Consider the following 21,317-nt stretch of genomic DNA (forward strand, 5'->3'; position numbering starts at 1 on the left):
TAATAGTGTTTGTAAATAGGATATCATGTCTGCGTCTTGTACAGCAATTAACCACTAGGTAGAACATATGCAATGTGTTAATTATTGACTCTGTCCTACCAATTTGGTTTGCAACTGTCTCATTGCAATTCGTTTCTCAATAAAATTATGGGAAAAAAATAAAAATGAATAAATAAAATATAAAGTTGGGAAAAAAAATTCCATTTATAATAGCAATAAAAATACAAAACACTGGGACTGGGGTGTGACTCAATGTAGAACATTTGCCTAGCATGTACGAGGCCCTGCCTTGATTATCAAAGCCACAAACATACATTACGTATACAGGCTGGGGTTATAGGCATGCACCAGTATGCCCAGCTTAAAATTCTCTGTACAGGGGCCAGGGAGATTGCTCAGTAGAATAAGTGTTTCCCTGGCAAGTGCAAGGGCCTGAGTTCAATCCCCGGTTCCGAAAAAATAAAACTCTGTCCAAGATGTGATTTAAATATATGTGTATATTTAATATACATACATATATGATATAGGGATAAATAGTTAGATAGGGAACTAGTGAACCCTACTTCTGGGTGTCATCCAGAGAAAAATAAGCTTGTAAAAACATTAGAATGTGTTGTCATCCACTTTATTCAATGAATCTGGCACTGTTCAACTTCTGCTTCTTCCCAAAAGTTAAAATAACCATGAAAAGCAAACATTCTGAATCAATAGAGGACGTTGAAGCAACCAGAGCAATACAATTATGGACACTCACAAAAGAGGACTTCTAGAACTGCTTGAGAAAGTGGCATGAATGATGGGAAAGTGTGTTCAAAACAAAGGAGAATATTTTGAAGGGAATAATGGCAATGTGTCATTTACTGTGGTAATCTTTAAAAATTTAAACATTATCTATATCTTCTTTCATACCAAATATATACAATGCCTAGAGAAAAAACGGGCAATCCTTGGAATCAATATAAAGAAAAATGTATAATTTACAGATATGAAAAGACGTGTTCATGAATGAAAATATTAGAAAAAATGTTGACTTCTAGAAGTTAATATATATATTTTCTGGGTCAAAGTAAAAAATTTTAGAGTTTAACAAAATAAATCATATTCAACTGGGAGGAAAAATTGCTAAGTAATGAATAATAAGATGAGACTTAGTTTGCCAAATGCTAAAATATGTATTATAATATTTAAAATGATATGGTATTAGATGCAAGAATAGACAAGTCAGTGGAAGAAACCTTAAAATACCCCAGGCAGGCCTGTCCAGATAGCTCAGCAGATTAAAGCGCCTGCTTAGGCAGGTGTAGGGACCAGGGTTTGATCCCTGACATGCTGTGCTGACCCCACCCCTGAGGCATGCTGAGACGGTGATTGAGACTGGACATGGTGGCACACACCTGTAATTGCATCGCTTGGGAGGCCGAAAACAGGAGAATCACTATAAGTCTGATCTACATAGTGAGACCCTGTACACCTTGTTGACCCTATAGACCCTGTAGACCCTGTCCTAAATACAAAAGCAAAGTAAAACAAAAAACCAGCATGTATGTGTTTCCATGTGTAGAGATTATCTCTTCACATACTGTACTTAGAACCAGCAAAAATAGGTTGATTAGGTAATTGACAGGTAATTGTAGCAAAGGACAGTAAATAATTTCTATTTATTTCTCACTTACTAATTTCCTCCTTAGACCTTGGCCTCTCACCACTTTGCTGCCTCCTCTGCCCTCTTTTTACTGCTTTCCTTCTACGTCCTGCCAAAAGTCTTCTTCTAGCTTTCAGCATGGCTCCCAAATTCTTAATGAATAGCTGTGTGTGGTGGTACACAACTGTAATCCCAGCACTCTGGAAGTTTGAAGCAGGAGAATCACAGATTCAAGACCAGCCAGGGCATCTTAATGACTTAGACTTAGGAAGACCCTATCACTAAATTTAAAAAAATGGCTGGAAATGTAGCTCAGTGTGAAGGCCCTGGGTTCAATCTCCAGTACCACAAAAAATAAAGCTCTTAATTCCTTTATTATGCTGTCAGTTTGGTTCTGTCCTTTGCCCAACTCTTTCATCTAAGCTGAGCAGGACTTATCCTCATGCGTCACAGTTAAAATGGAAAAACACTGATACAAAACTAACTCCTTCACAGTGAGGTATTTTTTAATCTTCACAGATCAACTAACCAGTTTATACTCCAGCCAGGCTTAAAAAGAGCATTTTTTTTTCTCTACTACACAATACCAAAAAATGAAAATATTCAGCCTTTCTAGTAATTAAAAAATGTAAATTAAAACAATCATGAATGACTTTTCTGCCCTGATTGCCAAAGATGAAAATGAATCCTAGTGAGGGCAAAGTGGAAGCAAGGGCACACACACACACACACACACACACACACACACACACACACAAAGGCAGTGGCAGAAATATGAATTGTTAAATTCCTGGTATTATGTATACTAAAATTGTTACTGTATATACCTGTGACCTAGCAACTACAGCAGATGCTCGGTTATTCAAAAAGATGCATGATCACGTTCATTCAGCTTTGATTTCCGCTGATGAGGTATGGGTGCTGCCATTCTTCAGAGTAGATTAGCCATCATGAAACGTCTAGAAGAATCCCACTTGACATTGAAAAATATCCATTGCATGTGCAATGAGAAAAAGGCAAAATTTGTAAAGCCGTGTATAAATGTGTAAATGTTTTCATTTACATAAAACCATACTGTGATCCAAATGACGTAATGAACTGTTGATTTAATATCTACTAAATGTGCACTCTTGTGCTGGATTTGAGGTGAGGATGTGTTGAAAGTATAAAGTCGACTTGTTCTTTAGAACTTTATACTCTTGTTGAACTGCCAGAGCATGTTAAAATGTGCATTTGTTCCTTGAATATGCAGTAAGGGTAGCTGCAGGCCAGGGAGGTAGCTTAGTGGCATAAGTGCCTGCCTGGCAAGTGCAAGGTCCAGAGTCAGATCCCTGATACAAAAAAAAGTAGGGATAGCTGAAGTCAAAGAAAATGGCACTGGATATAAAGACAGAGACTTGAATCCATTCACTCGCACATCTTAATCCAATTACATAGATTGAGAAGGAGATAAGGCTGACTTAATGAGGACTTTTAAGTATAAAGGGAGACTTAAGAGGGAGTGCTTCCCATGAGACCTGATAAATACTAAGTATGTTCCTTTATATTCCCTTATAGAGGTTTCTTTTTCCTTAGTATAATATCTGCAACAGGTATTTTGATGACTGAGCACCTATATTCGAAAATATCTTTATACATTATAAGCATTTTAAGGTATTGAGAAAATGTTTGCTCTTTCAATAATTTCCTTAAGATAGATAAGAATGTGTCATAAGGTTCTGATCTATGAATACATATGTGTTTGTTGCACGTGTTTATATTATGTGTGTGCAGGGCTGGCAAGCTAGTTCAGCAGACTAAGCACCTGCTTTGGCAAGCGCAGAGACCAGGGTTCGATCCCTGGTCCCACATGCCACGCTGGCACCACCCCCAGAGCACACTGAGCCAGTGACAGAGTTCGGACATGGTGGTGCATACCTATAACCCCAGTGCTGGGGGGGCTAAAAACAGGAGGATCACCATGAGTCCAATCTGCGTGAAAAATGAAAAGTAAATAAATAATGTGAATGCTAAATGTGATGATAGTAGCTATATAGGTTGTTGAAGAATGGAAGCAAAGGAAGACATTTTGTGCTTGATGATCATTGAGGGGGCTTCCTGGCACGGAGGGATTGCAATGGAAACTTGAATTAATATAAGATTTGATTATGAAGAGCATTATTTGCACAAGCTAGTGACAAAAAATAAAAGAAAATAGTAGTAAGATCAGTCTGCCTTGAAAGCATGGCTTTTTGGAACTAGATAAAGGAGATAGAAGAGACGAGAAACATAATGTATCCATTGAGAAACAACCATTTTAAGTCTTAAAAATAGTAATACTTTGTCACCAACACATCAATGTGTTAGAATATATTTGTAGAAGTTAATTTTGGCAATGGAGATGTAAAAAAAATAAATTAGAAATCAGCTCATTTTTCCTTTCACAACACATAGTGCAGATTTCCCATTTTGTGGTTATAGCTAAAACAAAATATTTTTAAAATTCTTGTATTCTTAAGAACTACACTGTATGACTAGATAGAGATAATATTGGAATTTGACTCAAAAATATTCCCACCATCCCCATCATTGCTTTTTTCTGAGGCTTCTTACCATCATAGCCTAAAGAATACATAGTCAGTCTTCTACACCCCATGTTATTTGATACTTGCATTGACTTGCTTTTCTTACAGGTTTCTTTTCCTGCAGTTCTCAGTGTTAAAATGACTATAATGTGCTGTGTAATTGATACGTGCTCTTCATTGAAAGAAAGGGGATCTAAGTAACTTGCAATCATTAGAAGCAATTCAACTAATAACTTAGTGATGGTGTATTCACCTCTGATGTTGTCTTCCTGGAATTTCCTCCTCTCTTACATTCTTTTTCACGTTTCTTCACAGTATGGATGGAGCAGATCTGTGTTTTGAAATCGTAAAGCGAGCTGATGCTGGTTTTGTCTACAGTGAAGCAGTAGCCAGGTATGTAGTCTTCCAAGATGATAACTAGAGACAACTGGTTCTTTACCTTGATGAGTGAGGGCTTGATGAAAAAATCCTGTGCTCCCCTGGCCCTCCCTTGTAGACAAGATTTGATAGCATACAAATAATATTGGATTACATGTGTTTTGTTTAATGTTTGTTTTTTGGCACATTCAGCTCTAATTCTTCATTTTGCTTTTTAGTGATATCCAATTGTTATATGACCAGTTTATCTAAGGAAAAAGTGCAGAATAGTAAAAAGAACAAAAGTAAAATCACAGTTGTTTTGAATATATCCACTTCAGGCCAGTGTGTAGTGTCCCAACCTAAAGGCAGCCATTATTATAACTTGAAGAGTTGTCATAATGATCTAGTGACTCAAATTAAAGGGTCAGTATGAAAAATCATAGGAGCTGTGCATGCACCAGGCCACTAGTTTATACAATTCAAGCAACAAGCCTTCTGCTTTGGTTATGTTCAGTCACATTGTACATATACTCCGGGCAGGGTTACCCCTTTGCTACATGAGACGTACCCCTTTCCTCAGTCACCGCCATAATATATTGTAGGGTTCAACCCCACAAACCTATTGGGATTTATTTACACATTTGAAAAGCAGTTACATCACATGATTATAACTTCCTCCCGTCTATTATTCCTTTTGTAACTATAGCATCATAGGACATAGCTGAAAACTACTCAGAAACTAATTTAATATAGCTTTGCCTTGGATATGTTCAGGTTTGTTATCCTGATTCCTGCTGGTGGAGGAGCAAGAGCCCCTTCCAGAAATAGAGCAAGGATAGCAATAGCATAGAATAAAGGCTATGCTCAGTATAAGGTAGTTTCTCTTTTATACTACTGGGGCTAGGGAAAAGAACCAAGTGCAGGTTAATATGTTATCTGCAATTCTTTAGTCCTGATGTATGGTAGAACTAAAGCTAGATAGCTTCTTTTATTTTATGTCACAGTTTTTTTTAAGTCCCACTGTTCTATTGTTGTTCTTGTTACAGCTTTAAATTAATATTTTTGAGTGGCTTCAAAGCGAAAATTAATCACAGTCAAAGTTACCTTGATTTTTCTTGTGACACAGTTGTCACCTCTGACTAAAATTTGCATTGATTTGCTTTTACGTATAACTTTATATGTATTTCTTTAAAAATTCAATACAATTCTCATGTCAAAATATGAACACTCAATGCAAAGATGGGGCCTTTGGGAGGTGATTAGATTTAGACAAAGTCCTAAGTATACAATCTCCTTAATGAGATTAGTGTCCTTATAAGAAGAGAAAGACCTGAGCTATTTCTTCCCCTCTGAAATATAAGGCCACACTTAGAAGTAGACTTCAGGAAGTCAGGAAGAGTGCTCTCACCAGCAGCTGAATCTGCTCTCAGCTTGGTATTGGACTTCCAAACCTCCAGAAACATGATAATTGCCTTTTGTTTAAGCCCCCCAAAAAAGAATAAATAAAGAAGAAGAATTACAGGCACCTTGCCTTATCTAAACTAGAATTTCCAAGGGCACCATAAAACATGAAAAACCAAAAATTCTGAATTTTGGTTTCTTTTAAAATGTTTTTCTTCAGTTGACGAAGATAACTCTTTCATTTTTAGACCAAAATTACAGTAGGATACATGAGATATATGCTAGCAGAGTTAATGTTAAATCACTGTAACTTCTACCTCATTCTCAAATCATTGTTTCTAAACTTTTCTTAGCTTTTCTTTAACTTCAGCCTGTCTCTGCCCCTGAGCTAGATGTCAGGATTGGCCAGATGGCAGCATGTAAAGTTGCTATCATATAGTGAAATGACTTGTGGTCTTTCCCAATCCTGAGAATTATAGAAAAGATAGGTGTTCATATACATCAAGATGAGAGCCTATTGATTTTTAAATCTACTTGTACTTGCTGTTAAAATTTTGATTTAATGAAAGAAACTTTCCACAATGGACCAGAAAAGAACAGCATTGAGGCCAGTAAGTGGCCTTTCTCAGAGAAAAGTTTGGACACAATTCATTAGATACTAGTTCTTCTAGCAATGCAAAGGACAGAAAAAAGGCTTAGATAGTATTATTAGGTGTATTCCCTATTGCAGAAGATCAGTGACCATGTAACAGATGCATGTAGATTCTTCCTTTGGTGTGCAGGACTTGGCCAAGACACTTTGAACCTTCCTTTCTCCTCTCTGATTCTGAGACTTACTGTTAGGAAATTCAGCTTTTATCGGTATTCTAGTGAGACCAACTGCAACAACACTCTGAGACACCAAGTATTCAAATTGATAATGTTTTTCTCCAACTGGCTGAGTTTCAAGAGAAGCAGCAGAGCATGGCAGAAACTAAAAATCTGTTCAGTGCTCAGTGCGGCAAAATTAATAATTACCTCTGTTTTTTCAGAGGTGATGAGTTGTGAAGTAAGCTAACATATGGAATGAGAATATTATATCAAGTTCTCCCAAACCAGAAAGAGTTTTTTTTACCTAGTACCAAGCTTTACTAAATAATTTCAATGAAACAGGAGAACACAAAGACAGCTGCAGCAGAAAAAAGCCTCTGCTATCAAGGGCTGCTCCCCACCTTATCTCTTCCTGTGTCCTCAGGGCACCCCTGGCCCAGAATAGGTTAAGTCTCTCTGTGCGAGGTTTGTGGGATTGCACATACATGGGAGCATTTCAGTTGTGAAACATCTCTATTTTATATCCAAGACAGTTGGATAGCTTCCATGACTTTCTCCAGGAGGCCATCCATGCCTCAAGGATGTCTTCTCTCCTACCATGGAAAGTCTTTACCAGGGACATTCTGTTAAGGGCATACGAGAGACAAGACCTCTTCTGCCCAGGGAATAGCATTAATCTTTTTACTCCGAAGTGAGTAGTAGGAGAGTAGTCCAATTTGCCTCTTTTTTTTTCTACTTCCACTACCCCTTCTCCAAAATGCCTCCTTTCAGAGGCAGTAAATAGATTGCTAGCCAGCTCCTCCCTTGAACAGGGAAGATAGATAGATAGATAGATAGATAGATAGATAGATAGATAGATAGACAGATAGATCTGAGATCTGAGTCTCTCTGAAAGTGTGTACTATGATGCTTCATAAGATTTTTTATTAAATTTAGTCACCAACTCCCTAGAATGTGTGGACAGATATTGGATCCTGTATTATTCTTCACATGCACTCTTGACATGTACAACCCCCAGGGATGATGACTGGGAGGATGAAAAAAGATTAATTTTGATCTGTTATAATTTGCAGAGAAAAAAATTGTACTTTCCTTTCATATACCCTAGAGATTCTGCTTATGTATGTGTATTTGGGTCAAATAATGGTGTGCTACGAAACTCAGATCAAAAATGTTCTTGCAGTGATTTTTGTTTTGTTTTATGAAACACAATTTGTTTTCTTTTATGAAACAAAACAAATTGAGGTAGGACTTTCTAGGCTAAAGATAATTTAGGTAGCTATCTGAATTTCATATCCAAAGTAGTCCATCCTGTAGATACAATGTCCATTTTACCTAGTTTGTACTCACTAATCCCTGTGACAGCTGACTTGAAATTTAGGGCATGCATGAGACTTTAAACAAAATAATAATTTTGTAATAGTAATGACTTGATCTTTCTAATGTGGTTTAGAATTTGCAGAGCATTTTGGCATTTGTTGTCCCTTAGCCATTTTGGCATTCATAGATCCTCCCAACCCTGATTTAAACCACCAAAAGGTCTATAACACCAGGTGAAGACACCCTAGTTTAAACCTGATTTATAAACTACACTGGCCCAGGCAAGGAGTATATGACCAACAACCCCTCATGTGTGCATATATAAAGTAAGAGAAATTGAATTTCAGAACTAAAGACTATGAACCAAGCTCTCTGGCTTAGAGCACTTTGAGGAGATAATGTAAGTGTAAAGGAACAAAGTTTTGATCAGAAAATTTGGGACACAACTGAGTTACATGATGTTACAGTACAGGTTGTCCTATGTCCTAAGTCCTCACTGACCTTGAAGGGCTAGGGCCAAAATGTTGGCTGTCCTTGCAACCCTTCTTTTTCTCTAATTTTTGGTCTGCAGACTTAAGTTGTTAACCCTCCAGAAGAGAAGCTTAATGATATTATTACCCTATAACATAGGCAGTTGAGCTTAACCTCACTATCTATCTGAATATCAAACATCTTAGACATAACATGGAACAGTTATTTTTCCATCAAGTATTGATATGTTATACTTTAAATCCCTACAGAATGTGAAGAAAAGATTTTTAAAAATGAAAGTGGCTTTTTGAAGCCACTCAAAAATATTAATTTAAAGCTGTAACAAGAACAACAATAGAAAAGTGGGACTTAAAAAAAACTGTGACATAAAATAAAAGAAGTTTAGAAATAACAGAAGTTTAGAAATCTAACCATATACAGTATTGTAGCAGGACAGTCCTGTAACATTTTTTTCTTGTCTCTTGTTTTCATTTATTACCCTTTTTTAAAAACAATCATTTACTTGAGAGACAGATCGATGATGTGGAGTGTGCCTAAGGAGAGTCATCTGGAGATAAAACATTCTCTCAGGCTTTCACAGAGAGCAAATTGGTCAAGGAATGGCCGTGACTCATCCACATGGCTGACACTGACAAAGGATCTGCAAAGTGCAGTACAGGGTTACAGGATAAATCCTGACAGGATTTGACTGACTTTGTCAGATACAAAAGTTACATTTCTTGTTATATAGGTCTTGCTTTATCTTGGTTTTAACCATCCAGCAGAAAAGTATAAAAATGAGGTATAAAAAGTAAAGCCATATTAATATGCTGAACTGTAAGAGGCTCAAGTCAACAACTTCTGACATTGCCAGTCTTATGGAAAACCCACTACTATTATGGACTACTGGACTATATTGGAATATTTGCTGAATTCATGCAACTATAATATTTAAATGACAATGGAATGCCCTTCTCTGACAAAACTAGAAAAAAAGGGGGATACAAATGAACAACCACTTTGTATCTGTATATTCAAAATTGGATAGATATACAGCTACATTCTCTTAATTCAATGAATAGAAAGATTTGTTCTAATAATATTTGTGGACAGGATATCATGTCTGCATCTTGTACAATGAATAACCACTAAGACAACAATATGCGATGTATTAATTATTGAAACTGCCCTACTAATCTGTTTTGAAACTGTCTCATTGCTATTTGTTTCTCAATAAAATTATTTTAAAATAAATAAGGAACAAAGTCTGAGTTTGGCCTGGGTTTGGGGTGGGGGTTGTTTTTTCTACCACTCATTTTTAAAATGGAACCTTCTAGTCCATTTGAATACATGAAAACATGCATGTACCAATTAGAGGGATATTCCTTGAGCTTGGTTAGCTGGTATCATAGGAAAGAAGGAACTTGCTGGAAATTCTTCTAATGATAAAGCAGGAGTAGAGAATTCGCATTTGTTTGGAGTCCTAAACACACATACAAGGTCATATATTAATACTATTTTTAAGCTATGTAGTTTTTGTGTTAGTGTCAAAAATATAATATCTGAAAACAAAACAAAATTTAATAAATGCCATACCATAAATTTATTGAGTATTACATTTCTACACAGTGGCTGGTTGAAAAGCAAAGGGGAAAAATAATAAAAAGAAAAGAGAAAGAGAAAAGGAAGAAGTAAAGTGTAAAGGAAGAGAATATAAAACAGAATAAGATGGATTATGAAACACAAATAGACTAAGAGATAGGAGAAGGAAGTTCTGTAGTCTGAATAACTACAGACAAGCCCTCACTTACCATGGTTTGATTTATGGTCTTTTACTTTGTGATGGGATAAAAATGATTAGCATTCAAAGCCAAGTGTGGCGGTGCATGCCTGTAATCCTAGCACTGAGGAGGCTAAGGCCAGAGGATCACAAGTTCAAGGCCAGCCTGGGCTACATAGAGTTCAAGGCCAGTCTGAATTATCTAGTAAGATCCTGTCTCAAAAAAAAGGAAAGAAAAATAAATGCAGAAAGAGAAAAGCACTCAGTAGTAATCACACGTATAATTTTTAATTAAGTTTATTGGTACATTTTTTCCCTCCCTCACTCCCCAACATTTTAGATATACATAATGATCACATACATCATATGGCATTTGTATCTGTATATGATGCATTTTGATTTCTGTTTTTCCCATTCTCCTCTCCTCCCTTCAACCACTCTTCCCCTCCTTATTTACAAAACCTTTATTTCCATCTTTTCCTGTTTTTTTTCTTTTTCCCTTCCTTCCTTTCCCCCTTATTCCCCCTCCCCCAGTTCCCCTTCCCATTTGAACATTTTCTTCCTATTTTACAATATCTGTTATACATTTTGGACCTTATTTACACTTTAAGTTTCTCACACCAGAGAAGCAATGCAGTATTTACATGTGTGTCCAGTTTATTTCACTTAAGAGTACAGCCAAATGCCCATTAACCGATGAATAGGTAAAGAAGATACATTTTTGTATATGGTGGAGCACCACTACTAAGCCATAAAAAGAGATAAACTTCAGACACGTTTGGGTAAATGGATGCAGCTTAAGACCACACATACAATTTTTTTTAATTAATTTTATTAAGAAACAAATAGCAGTGAGACAGTTTCAAAACAAGTATGGGGCCACAGGAAAGTGATCAACAATGTATAATGTGCCTAGGGAGAGTCACCTACAGAGAAAACACTCTGTTAGGCTTTCACAGAGAGCAAATTGGTCAAGCAATGGCCATGATTCATCCACATGGCTGACACTGACAAAGGATCTGCAAAGTGCAGTACAGGGTTACAGGATAAATCCTGAGGGGATTTGACTGACCTTGTCAGATACAAAAGTTACACATATACAATTTTTAATGTTGCTGTTTTCCCAGCCTACTGATAAGTAGTCTGGTACCCATTCACCATTCTCAACTCCCAGCTAAGTGTACTGAGCATATTTAAGGCAGACTGGACTAAGTCATGATGTATATATTAAGTGCATTAAATGCATTTTCAACTTAACGATGGGCTTCTGTATCTCTACTACACTGTCAGTCAAGGAACATTTGCACTTTTGGCCTACTCTACTACGTTGCTAGTTGAACCTGTTACCACTTTTTTAATTATTCGCAATACTGAAAGTTGAATCCCAGACCTTTTCACTGAGCTAAATCTCTGGCTGTGTTTCATTTCTTATTTTGAAGCAAGGTCTAAAAAATCTAAAATCTTCAGACTGGGCTCAAATGTGCAGTTCTCCTGCCTCAGCCTCCTAGAGTGCTGGGGTTCAGGCAGGTGCTAGCACACTGGCTTTTTGAAAATGCTAACTCTTCCCTTAGTTCTTAATCTGTAATGGATGAAGGAACCTCAGCAGACACAACTGGCCACATGGGCAGTCAGTTTTCCTACAGTTTGGGCCTAGAACTAACCCTGCTTTGTTCAAGGTAAACATGTATGGGTTACAAAAAGAAACTATGTGCACAAGGAGTGAACCACTTCTGCAGTTAGGCAGTTTCCACCCCTTTAGTCAGAACCACTGAGGTAGCTCAGAGCACTATTTACATAGTAGTGAGCCTGTGTAAGCTGATTAACTATTTGAAAGGTTTTTCATGCTTTCAACTTCAATTTTTAGTTGTAGAACAGTTTTATTTGTGAACTACGTGGAATTCTTTTGACTTCATTTAGAAAATATAGAACATACCTTCACAGTGGTCCTAAATGTGTGAGGACACTTTTCCCACTTTTTCACTAAGCTTCATTTTCTGATCTATTCAAATGAAAGATGTCTATAGGCAACTAATACGAAAGTGGGAGTTATAAACTGGGGGTACTGTATTAAGTTTTTTAAATTTTTTTTGCAGTATTAAATTTTTATTGTTGTTTTTCACAGCCATTACATGAGACAGATACTGGAAGCTCTGCGCTACTGTCATGATAATAACATCATTCACAGGGATGTGAAGGTAAGTCCTTCTTACCACTACCTTTAATATTTATGAGGAGAAACTGACATAACAGTAGCAAAAATCAGAATGTTTTCTTTAATAGTCTTAGAATCTTAAACTGAATTTTATTTACAAATAAAAATTGAGTTATACCCTTTATATTTGAGGAGTCCTGGTAGCAATTCTTAATAGGACCACCTTACAGTTTCCACTTCCTTACTTTTATTAAAGGTTATATGTAATCTAAAATGTGATTGTTCTCCTTTTGCCTTTGTATTTGAGAGAACAACAAAGGAAAGACTAGCAAATAGGATAAATCATTAACCCTATACTGAGTTAATTGAGAGAAAAATTACAATTTGTTTTATATAGAAAAAGATAACCATACATTTACATTTTCTTAATGTTGCAGTGTAGTCAGCATTGTATCTTCGCAGATAGTTTTTAGTATATAGAATGAAATCATAAGTAGAAGTGAAATGGCATATCATAAATATCATAATTATGATATGAAATATAGTTAGATGTGAAATTTTAAGGGTGTACCCTTTAATATTAGACTGATCATTATTCAGTCTTTCTGTGTATTCTACCTATTATCAAGTTAATGAGATTTTTCAGTCTCTGGCTCTGGCAGGGTCAAGAAGAGTATAGAGATGGCCCAAAAAGGACAACAGTGCATCATCCTCCTGACCCCTGACCCCTCACCCCTTCCAAGCCATAGAGCAATGATGGTGAACCTTTTAGAGATGGAATGCTCAAATTGCAACCCCAAACCCACTTATTTAGTGCAGAGTACCAACACTGCAATGAAACCTGAATACTTAGGTTTTAGTTTAGAAAAACAATTCATACATTGATATCTTTTGTCTTAAAAGAAAAACACAATAACAGACCTTTCACTGATATAAACAGCTTTTTATTGAAAGGTAAAAGTTTGCATTTGGTGTGCTTTTGCACAATTAATGTGATCTCTGCTGTTGTATGCATGCTGATAATTCATCAAAGCTCGGCAAGGGAGAGTGGGTTTGCATGCCAACAGAGAGAGCCTTTGGTGCCCACTGCAGTATATGTGCCATACGTTCACCACACAGGCCTAGAGTCACTGAGGAGCTTCCGAGGCTTGTCAGGCCCTGGGTTATACTTTCAAACTCTGGTATTTTGTTCCTGGCCTCTCTGTACTCCCAGCATCCATAGATATGGTGTTCCTTCCTTTGAGGCATATTATTAACTGTCATTTAAATATATTGTTTAAATGACCAAGAAAATTAAGTCGAGTTTAAAGTTTCTATGATTGAAAAATGTTAATGGAAATTCTTGTAGTTAAAGCTGAGGGAGCCCATGAGCAATTCTAAAACCATCTAGCAGAATGTTATAGTAGCATTCAAAATCATTGGGGAAATGTCCAAAATATATATTAGTATAAATTAGTTATATAATGTTCATTCAAATGTGATAATAGGAAATTGATGCTGCTATTATGAAAACTCAGCACTGAAGAGCTCAATAAATGCATGACACGTTTATTTTTAAAAATTCTTGTTATCCAGAGAGTAAGAAGTGTGAAAAACTAAAAGGGAAAAACTGACATATAATGACATATTGTGAGACTCTTTTGTATTTAATGCACATAAAATGTGATATGTATAAAATAAATCTCCTTGTATATATTACGAGGTATGTATAAGGAAAAATGATAATTTAAAATAATAAAATATGAAAAATGGTCCTATTAAAATTGTTCATATAGTAGCATTGTACTAAAAACTATTTTGCTTGAAAATTAATTTTATTTTCTGTGAATTCTGTTTGTGAAAAACAGTTGTATCAATGTCATATAGTTATGACTAACAACGTACTTCACTATATCCTCACTACTACAGATTTTGATTAGCCATGATACTGTAGAAGATGTAATGATAACCCCAAAACTTCCAAGTAGTTATACTTTATTTCCCCTTCTGATTTAACTATTCCTCAAATATTTGAGTGCCCACTTCATACAGAATACAGTGCTTAGAACCCTAAAAGTATTATGGTCTCACTGGAGAACAAGGCAGCATATCTTATATCTAGTGCTGTAGATGAACATACACCAAAACTTTAACTTCCAAAAACAACTGCAATTATTTGCTGACAGTCTAACAGTTTGGACAGAGCTTCCTGGAGACTTCTCTCTTGCAGCTAAAGCTGCGTGACTATTTTCCACAGTGGCTTCTTTCAGTCTTTTGGCATCTCAGCTGAAGTGACTGGAACAGCAGGGAGCTGGCCAGCCTTCTTTGTCATCTCATTCATGGCTTATCTCAATCTTCCCCCGGGGCCATATGCCCTGCAGGATGCTGCCTCTGGGCTCCAACAAAGCAAAACTGTACGTTGCTAGGCATCTTGAACCTAGGCGGGAAAGTGGCACTGGCCACATCCTCTGCACTCAAGTAAATCTGTCAGACATGAAAAAGTCACAAGGCTGGCCTAGATTCAAGGGGAGGAGAGTAGATGCATCTTTTCACTGGAGGAGCAACAGCTGTAGTAAGGATAGAAGAATTTGTTGGTGGCCATCTTTATAGCCAGGCAGAAACGCAGTTCCTGAGCACCAGGGGTGAGGTGGTAAAAGAGCATCAGAGATTTCATGGAACAGGTTATATTGGAGCCTGGTCTTGAGTCATAGGGTAGTTTCATGGAAAGAAGACTTCACAGAGAAAAAGCAGTGTGTACAACAGCCCAATAGTAGCTTTGAATTCTAAATTAATTGTAAATTACTTTATTTATAAAGTATATGCCACACCATTTTGAGGAAGTACCCAGAAGCCTTGTGAAAAACAATAGAGAAGTAATTCTCAAACTTGAGATTAACAAGAAGAAACCACCAAAAATAAAATACCATTTTTCAGTTAGCAGGGAGACTTAACACAAAGCATGTATTAGTTTTGGTATTCTTTAAATTTCAGTACCTGAAATCTGTACATTTCACATGGTAAATTAAGTATTCATATTTAGTTAATTGAAAGTGTTGGACTTGGCATATTTTCTTAAGACATTCATCCAAAATATATTGATTGAGTTCCTACTGCATGCAGGCCCTGCCCTAGAAACTGAAGCTACATCAGTGAACAGAACAGACAAAATCACTGTCCTCCTAGAGCTGACATTCTAGTTCTGGAAGGTGATCAATAATCAATAAGCAAAACTAAGGAAACAAAGTACAGTTCAGACAGTGAAAAGTACCTGAGGAAAGCCAGGCATGATAGCACACACCTGTAATCCTAGGACTCTGGGAGGCTGAGGCAGGAGGATTGCAAGTCTGAACCCATTCTGTGCAACTTAGCAACTGAACAAGACCCTGTCTCAAAATTTTAGAAAAATATTTTTAAAGGGTTGGGGATATAAGTCAGTGTGAAAGCTATAGAAGAAATAAGAGTGGTGAAAAGGTTCAGGAGCACTAGAGAAGATCCTACAGTTTTCAATAGGGTGGTCAAAGCGGGTCATATTGAGAAGATGACATCTGAGCAAAGACTTGAAGGAGGAAATGGAATGGTCTGAGGTGATTACTATGGAAGAGTGATCTAGGTGAAAGAGAACAGCCCATGCCGTGGTGCTAGTGCAGGCCTACAAGGTAGCTGATATGGCCAAAGCAAAATGAGCAGAGGGGAAAGGAAATAGAGTTAGGTCGTGATCCTGCTTGGCTTAGATCAGAGGGGTAACAGTAGAGGCAGTAAAAAGGCAGTTAGATTCCAGATACATGTTGCGTAGGTTGTGTCAACATGATTTCCTAATAACTTCAGACATGTAGGTAAATGTCATTTGATTCAGCATCTTGTTGTAGGGGTGCTGCCATGCAGAGGTTATGGTTAAGTTTTCATCATGATCTATTTCATGTGACTAATAATTTAGCACTTTAGTTGGTTTCTTTTGTTAATACTTTTTGCCAGGAAAGCTGCCTATGAGCTTTTTTACGTTCAGATATATATGCAGTGACTTGTCTGTATGTAGATTTAGTTTGTAGATTCTGGTTTCTGCAATTAAGTTTTTATCTGAGTTTGCTTCTCTTGTATTTGCTAAAGAAAATAGAAGCCAGGTATGGTGGCACATGCCTGTAGTTCTAGCACTCTGGGAGGCTGAGATAGAAGGATCATAAGTCTGAGCCTAGCCTGGGCAACTTAACTTAGTAAAACCCTGTTTCAAAGTAAAATAAAGTAAAAAGATAGGGATGTAGTTCAGTGTTGGAGGCTCTGGGTGCAATACTTAGTACAGAAAGGAAGAAAGATACAAGAGCATGATAGTACTGTACTTCTCTTAGAAATGTGTAGGTTATGTTTCTGTTTTATCTAGCTAAGAATATTTTCATATTCCCTTTCACTCACACACACACACACACACATACACACAGTCCTTACCATCTGATCCAAAAGGATTAGATTTCCCAAAGGTCCTGCCATTATATTAATAGTATTATTTCTCTAACTTGAGGGACATTTCATCATCATAAATGAGTCTAAAAAGGATTGTATGATTACATTTGCATATACAGTATCATGTGAACTGTAGTGAAAGGAGCTTCACATGAAACTGCCCAAAATCAATTGTGTGAATCTTGGAAATTGAAAACTATGTATTATCTTAATATGTGCTCTAACAACACTAGTAACATCTGAGGCCTGATAGCTTGCGTGGAAGGCTGTCCTGGGTGTTGTACCATGGTTAGCAGCATCCGAGCCTCTTCCCACTATAGACCAATAGCATCTTCCCCTAGTTGTGACAACCCAAATTGTTTCCAGACATGGCCAAGTGTCCCCTGGGGGACAAAAATGGTGTCCAATTAAGACTTGACCTTATTATATAATCTTTCTTAAGTCTTGCCTCTCTCTAGGTGTTAATCAGACGCATGCGTGGAAATTTCTCCCTCTCTATCTCTCTCTCTGTGTCTCTGTCTCTGTCTCTCTCCCCCCCCCAATCATCATCTTCCCTTTAATTATTCTTTCTCTTGTGAAAGATGAAAACTTCCATTATGTCTCAGTTATTTTTCTCTTCCCTTCACTCCTAAGTTAAAAGTACTCAGGAGAGGACTAGCACAATTGTCAAGGTAAATGCATCACTTGGGTCCTGGCCTGCTTCACTGGTTCTGCTCAGCTGGAGCTGGTGGAATTCTCTGGACTCTCACAGCTCTTATGGACAGCTTCACAAGGCATCATCTGGGTATGTGGGGAGACTCAGTGTTCCTTGGGCCTTTCTATCACTCTGACCCACTCAGGCACAACTTTAATAACTAAGATTGAAGTGAAGTAGCTCCTCTGGGTATGCAGACTGGCTGCTACACAGTTACTTTCGATTCTGAATGAGGCCTGTGCCCAGGAGGTTCAGGTGCTCAGTTCTGAGTCCTCAGAACTGTGCAAACTCCAGTTGCATGTACATTCAGCTAGAGGCCTCAAGCCCAAGTGTTTCTGGGTGTGCTTCCTTTAAATGGTTTTCCTCCCAAGCTGTGTCAATACACTTGGCTGCTCTCTGGTCCCCTTCTGGTCTCAGTTCTCCTTTCACATGCTGAGGGTCTGGTTTTATTATAAACATATGTTCACGTAACACTGGTTGCCATGGCAGTGTGGATTTCTTAAAGTATTCCTTCCTCTTGCTTTCAATCCCTGATGTTTCTTTTATTTGTGTTACTACAACTCTCAAAAATCTCTCATTTTATACAAAAAGATTAAATTCTCCCGAAGTTATTTCTTTCTCTATTATAAGAAGCACACTGACTAATCTTCTGGCATGGCATTTGTAAATTTGTTGAGCATCATGTGCATGCTTAATTTGTAGTGTTTTAATAATTGTACTTAGAAAAATCTCATAGGTTATAAGATCATCATCAATTTAACTTGCATTTCTAACTGCTATCTTTCTGTTCTCCCAACATACTCCCTGATTTATTTTTTAAAAAGGAGGGTGGCTGGGAATGATTAGCACATGCTTTTAATCCCAGCACTTGGGAGGCTGAGGTGGAAGGATCACCTCAGGATGATCCCAAGGTCATCCTGGGCCACATGGTGAGACCCAGTCTCAAAAAACAACAAAAAAGAATAGTGAATGTGGCTCCCCTCATTTCTCCTCACAGTTTGATCTGGATTCGTGTGTATCATTTAACCAAAAATGCTTTTCTGCCAGGTGTAAAACCTTTCTTGTTGCTGTAATTCTTCCCAGTGATATCAATTCCACTCAAATTGGGGTCCATCAGAGGAAGACCACTGCATAACTGAATTGTTTAGTAATTACCAGCATCTTTATGTTCTTCGTGTGATTTGCCAGCCAGCTTTCCTTTCACTGTCTTCACACATTTGCCCATAACAACTCCCATCCTGCTAGACTACAAGAGCAAAGGTAGGCCAAGAGTCCTCACCAAATCAAAACCAGATGGACCATCTCCCCCTCGTACCCATGGAGAGCAGACTCACTTCCAGGTTGAGTGATTTATTCTGATTTTAGTTTGTCCAGTCTTAATAGTTTGTTTTAGTGATTATTAGTTTAAAAACTACCTTCATGAGAATGCCTGTGTAAAAGATATAAAAGAGGAAATAAACAGTGTGTCATGCTTATTTTCTTAAAATATCATCCTCTTAACCTATAAGTCAAAATTTCAGATTTCTAAAATCCCAAACTTCAGTTTAACTGACTCACACAGAGACATTAAAAATACCATTTTTCTAAAATTCAAATGTTAAAATTAAGAATTTAGAAAATGATATTTTATGTACAGTATTTACTATGACATTAAATAGCCAGTTCTTCGATTACAGAAAAAATTCAGCATGGTTTATAATAACTGTGTAGGAAAGTCTCTGTGATGTAAAGGTAAATGTGATGATACTGACCTCAGTACCTAGTTCAGTACAGGAGATTTAAATGGGAATTTTCTATCACAACAAGTAACTTGAAATTACACATACCTCTCTTCCTGCCTTTTTTTAATGTAGGATATATTTTACCTTTTACTTTCTATTTAAAGTAATGGGCAGAGCTATAAAGTGATTTTTTTAAATATTGATTTTTAGTGGTTATATGCTTTTTAAAAATCCTAGATGCAGTGAGATTTAGTATATTGGTTTTTATGGTAAAGAAAATTACTGATAATCTCAGTTCCTCTTATTCTAAAGAGTTTTGGTTTTAAAACTCATGGAAGAATAAAAGTACTGTTGTAACAGTGAAGGAAACTGGCCATCTCAGGAATTCTCCTGAGGGACTTTAAGTTGTCCTGCGATTGCAGGTCTAGAAAGTCACTAAATTGGAAGCCCCATTTACAATCAGTACATTGGAGTTCCTGGTTCTCCTTTGTCTCTACAAATTACTGAGCCAGAAATCCGATTGCTAGTATAAAAGAAAGAATAAATATACAGTGTAAGTACTAGAAACCAGAATACGTTTAAATTTTTCTCTCTTAAGCATCAAAAGGGAAAGGACAAATATTTACTGCTTTTGTTCTACAAGTTTTTAATGAAAATTATACAAATGTGTCAGAGCAAACTCTAGTGACTTTGAATACACAGCTCTAGATCTGTACAGGGAATTGCTATTACAGGTGTCTCCAATTTAGGAACAAAATACACAAGGCAATTAAAGACTCATGTGAACTTACTTTGAACTTCCTTTTGAACACTAAAGGAATTAGCATATGGAGAAAAATGAGTCTTTAAGCAGTTTCTAATGAAGTGGCAAGTTAGAGTTGAAGATCGTTTTCATTCAACTGTTTTTGTTTGGTTCTTATCTAAGATAATGCAAGTACCACGTAGGTAGAAATAGAAAATATGTCATAGCTCCAAAGGTGCTTTTGATTTTGGGAAAACAACATATTTTTTTTTATTTTTTTAAATTACAATGTATGCAGTGCACAATGTAATCCCTGTCATTTGTCTTACAAACAAGATTATATGGAAGAAAGAAATGACCACTAAGAAATGCCTGCCTCTGAAATACTTACTTAGCAATTGGAGACACTTGGGATGACTTACTAAACTATGCACTTCAGTTTTTCATCAATACGTAAATTATGGTTGTGATGATTAAAAAAGGACATACAAAGCATATAAACAGTGTGTGACACATCAGGGTTTACTAAGTGATACTGTGACACTATAACAATGCATTATCATTCATTTATTTCACAAAAATTAATAGAACATTTCTGCATGCCAGGTATTACCATTAATAACATTATTTATATTGGATACAAAAGCAAATAAATAAAATGTGATAAAGATGGACATCAGAAGGATTTTTTTTATTTATTTATTTTTTGCTCCGAATGCCTTCAGGGCAGGTTTGGCTGGCTTGAGTTGTGGGGAACAAACCACAGCAACCTGAGCCTGACTGCTTTGTTGAAGCAGCCACTTAAAGAACTGAGCTAAGGGGCAGGCCCCAAAGATGGACATCAAATGATAGTATAACATCTTTTTATTTTGTCAAAGCCTAATTAAATTTTAAGCATACTTACAAGTAAATTTGCTTAATAAATATAAGAATCAATGAATATTGCCTCTCCCAAATAATACCAAATAAATAATAAGTTATTAAACCTTGGATTTTGTATACTGTATTATTCATACACTTAGATAATACTTAAGTGAAGATATTTCTTCTTCATTTTTCTTTTGCTTTTTTCTTTTGCTTATTTTGAAAGTTTATCAAAATTACCAAGAAAACATACTTTTAGATGGACTTTTGTACTCTACTAAAAAGAAGACAAACCATAAGCCATTTGCCTCTTCAACCTATAGTTATAAAATATTATGTTCTGAACATAAGATCCACAGAAGAAT

At 36.6% G+C, this 21,317-nt stretch overlaps 1 protein-coding gene across 8 annotated transcripts in view; it reads left to right on the forward strand.

Moving 5' to 3' along the window:
- The window catches only part of Cask (calcium/calmodulin dependent serine protein kinase), a 514,903-nt gene that overhangs the window by 284,928 nt on the left and 208,658 nt on the right, over nucleotides 1–21,317 (forward strand). For all 8 annotated transcript variants that reach the window (XM_004645575.2, XM_023705877.1, XM_023705878.1 and 5 more), the window contains exons 4-5: nucleotides 4,522–4,599; nucleotides 12,471–12,543. In XM_004645575.2, coding sequence (XP_004645632.1) covers nucleotides 4,522–4,599; nucleotides 12,471–12,543 — 151 coding nt within the window. The remainder of the gene's footprint in view (nucleotides 1–4,521; nucleotides 4,600–12,470; nucleotides 12,544–21,317) is intronic.

This window comes from Octodon degus, unplaced genomic scaffold, assembly GCF_000260255.1.
Source record: "Octodon degus isolate 3935 unplaced genomic scaffold, OctDeg1.0 scaffold00232, whole genome shotgun sequence".
Lineage (NCBI taxonomy): Eukaryota > Metazoa > Chordata > Mammalia > Rodentia > Octodontidae > Octodon > Octodon degus.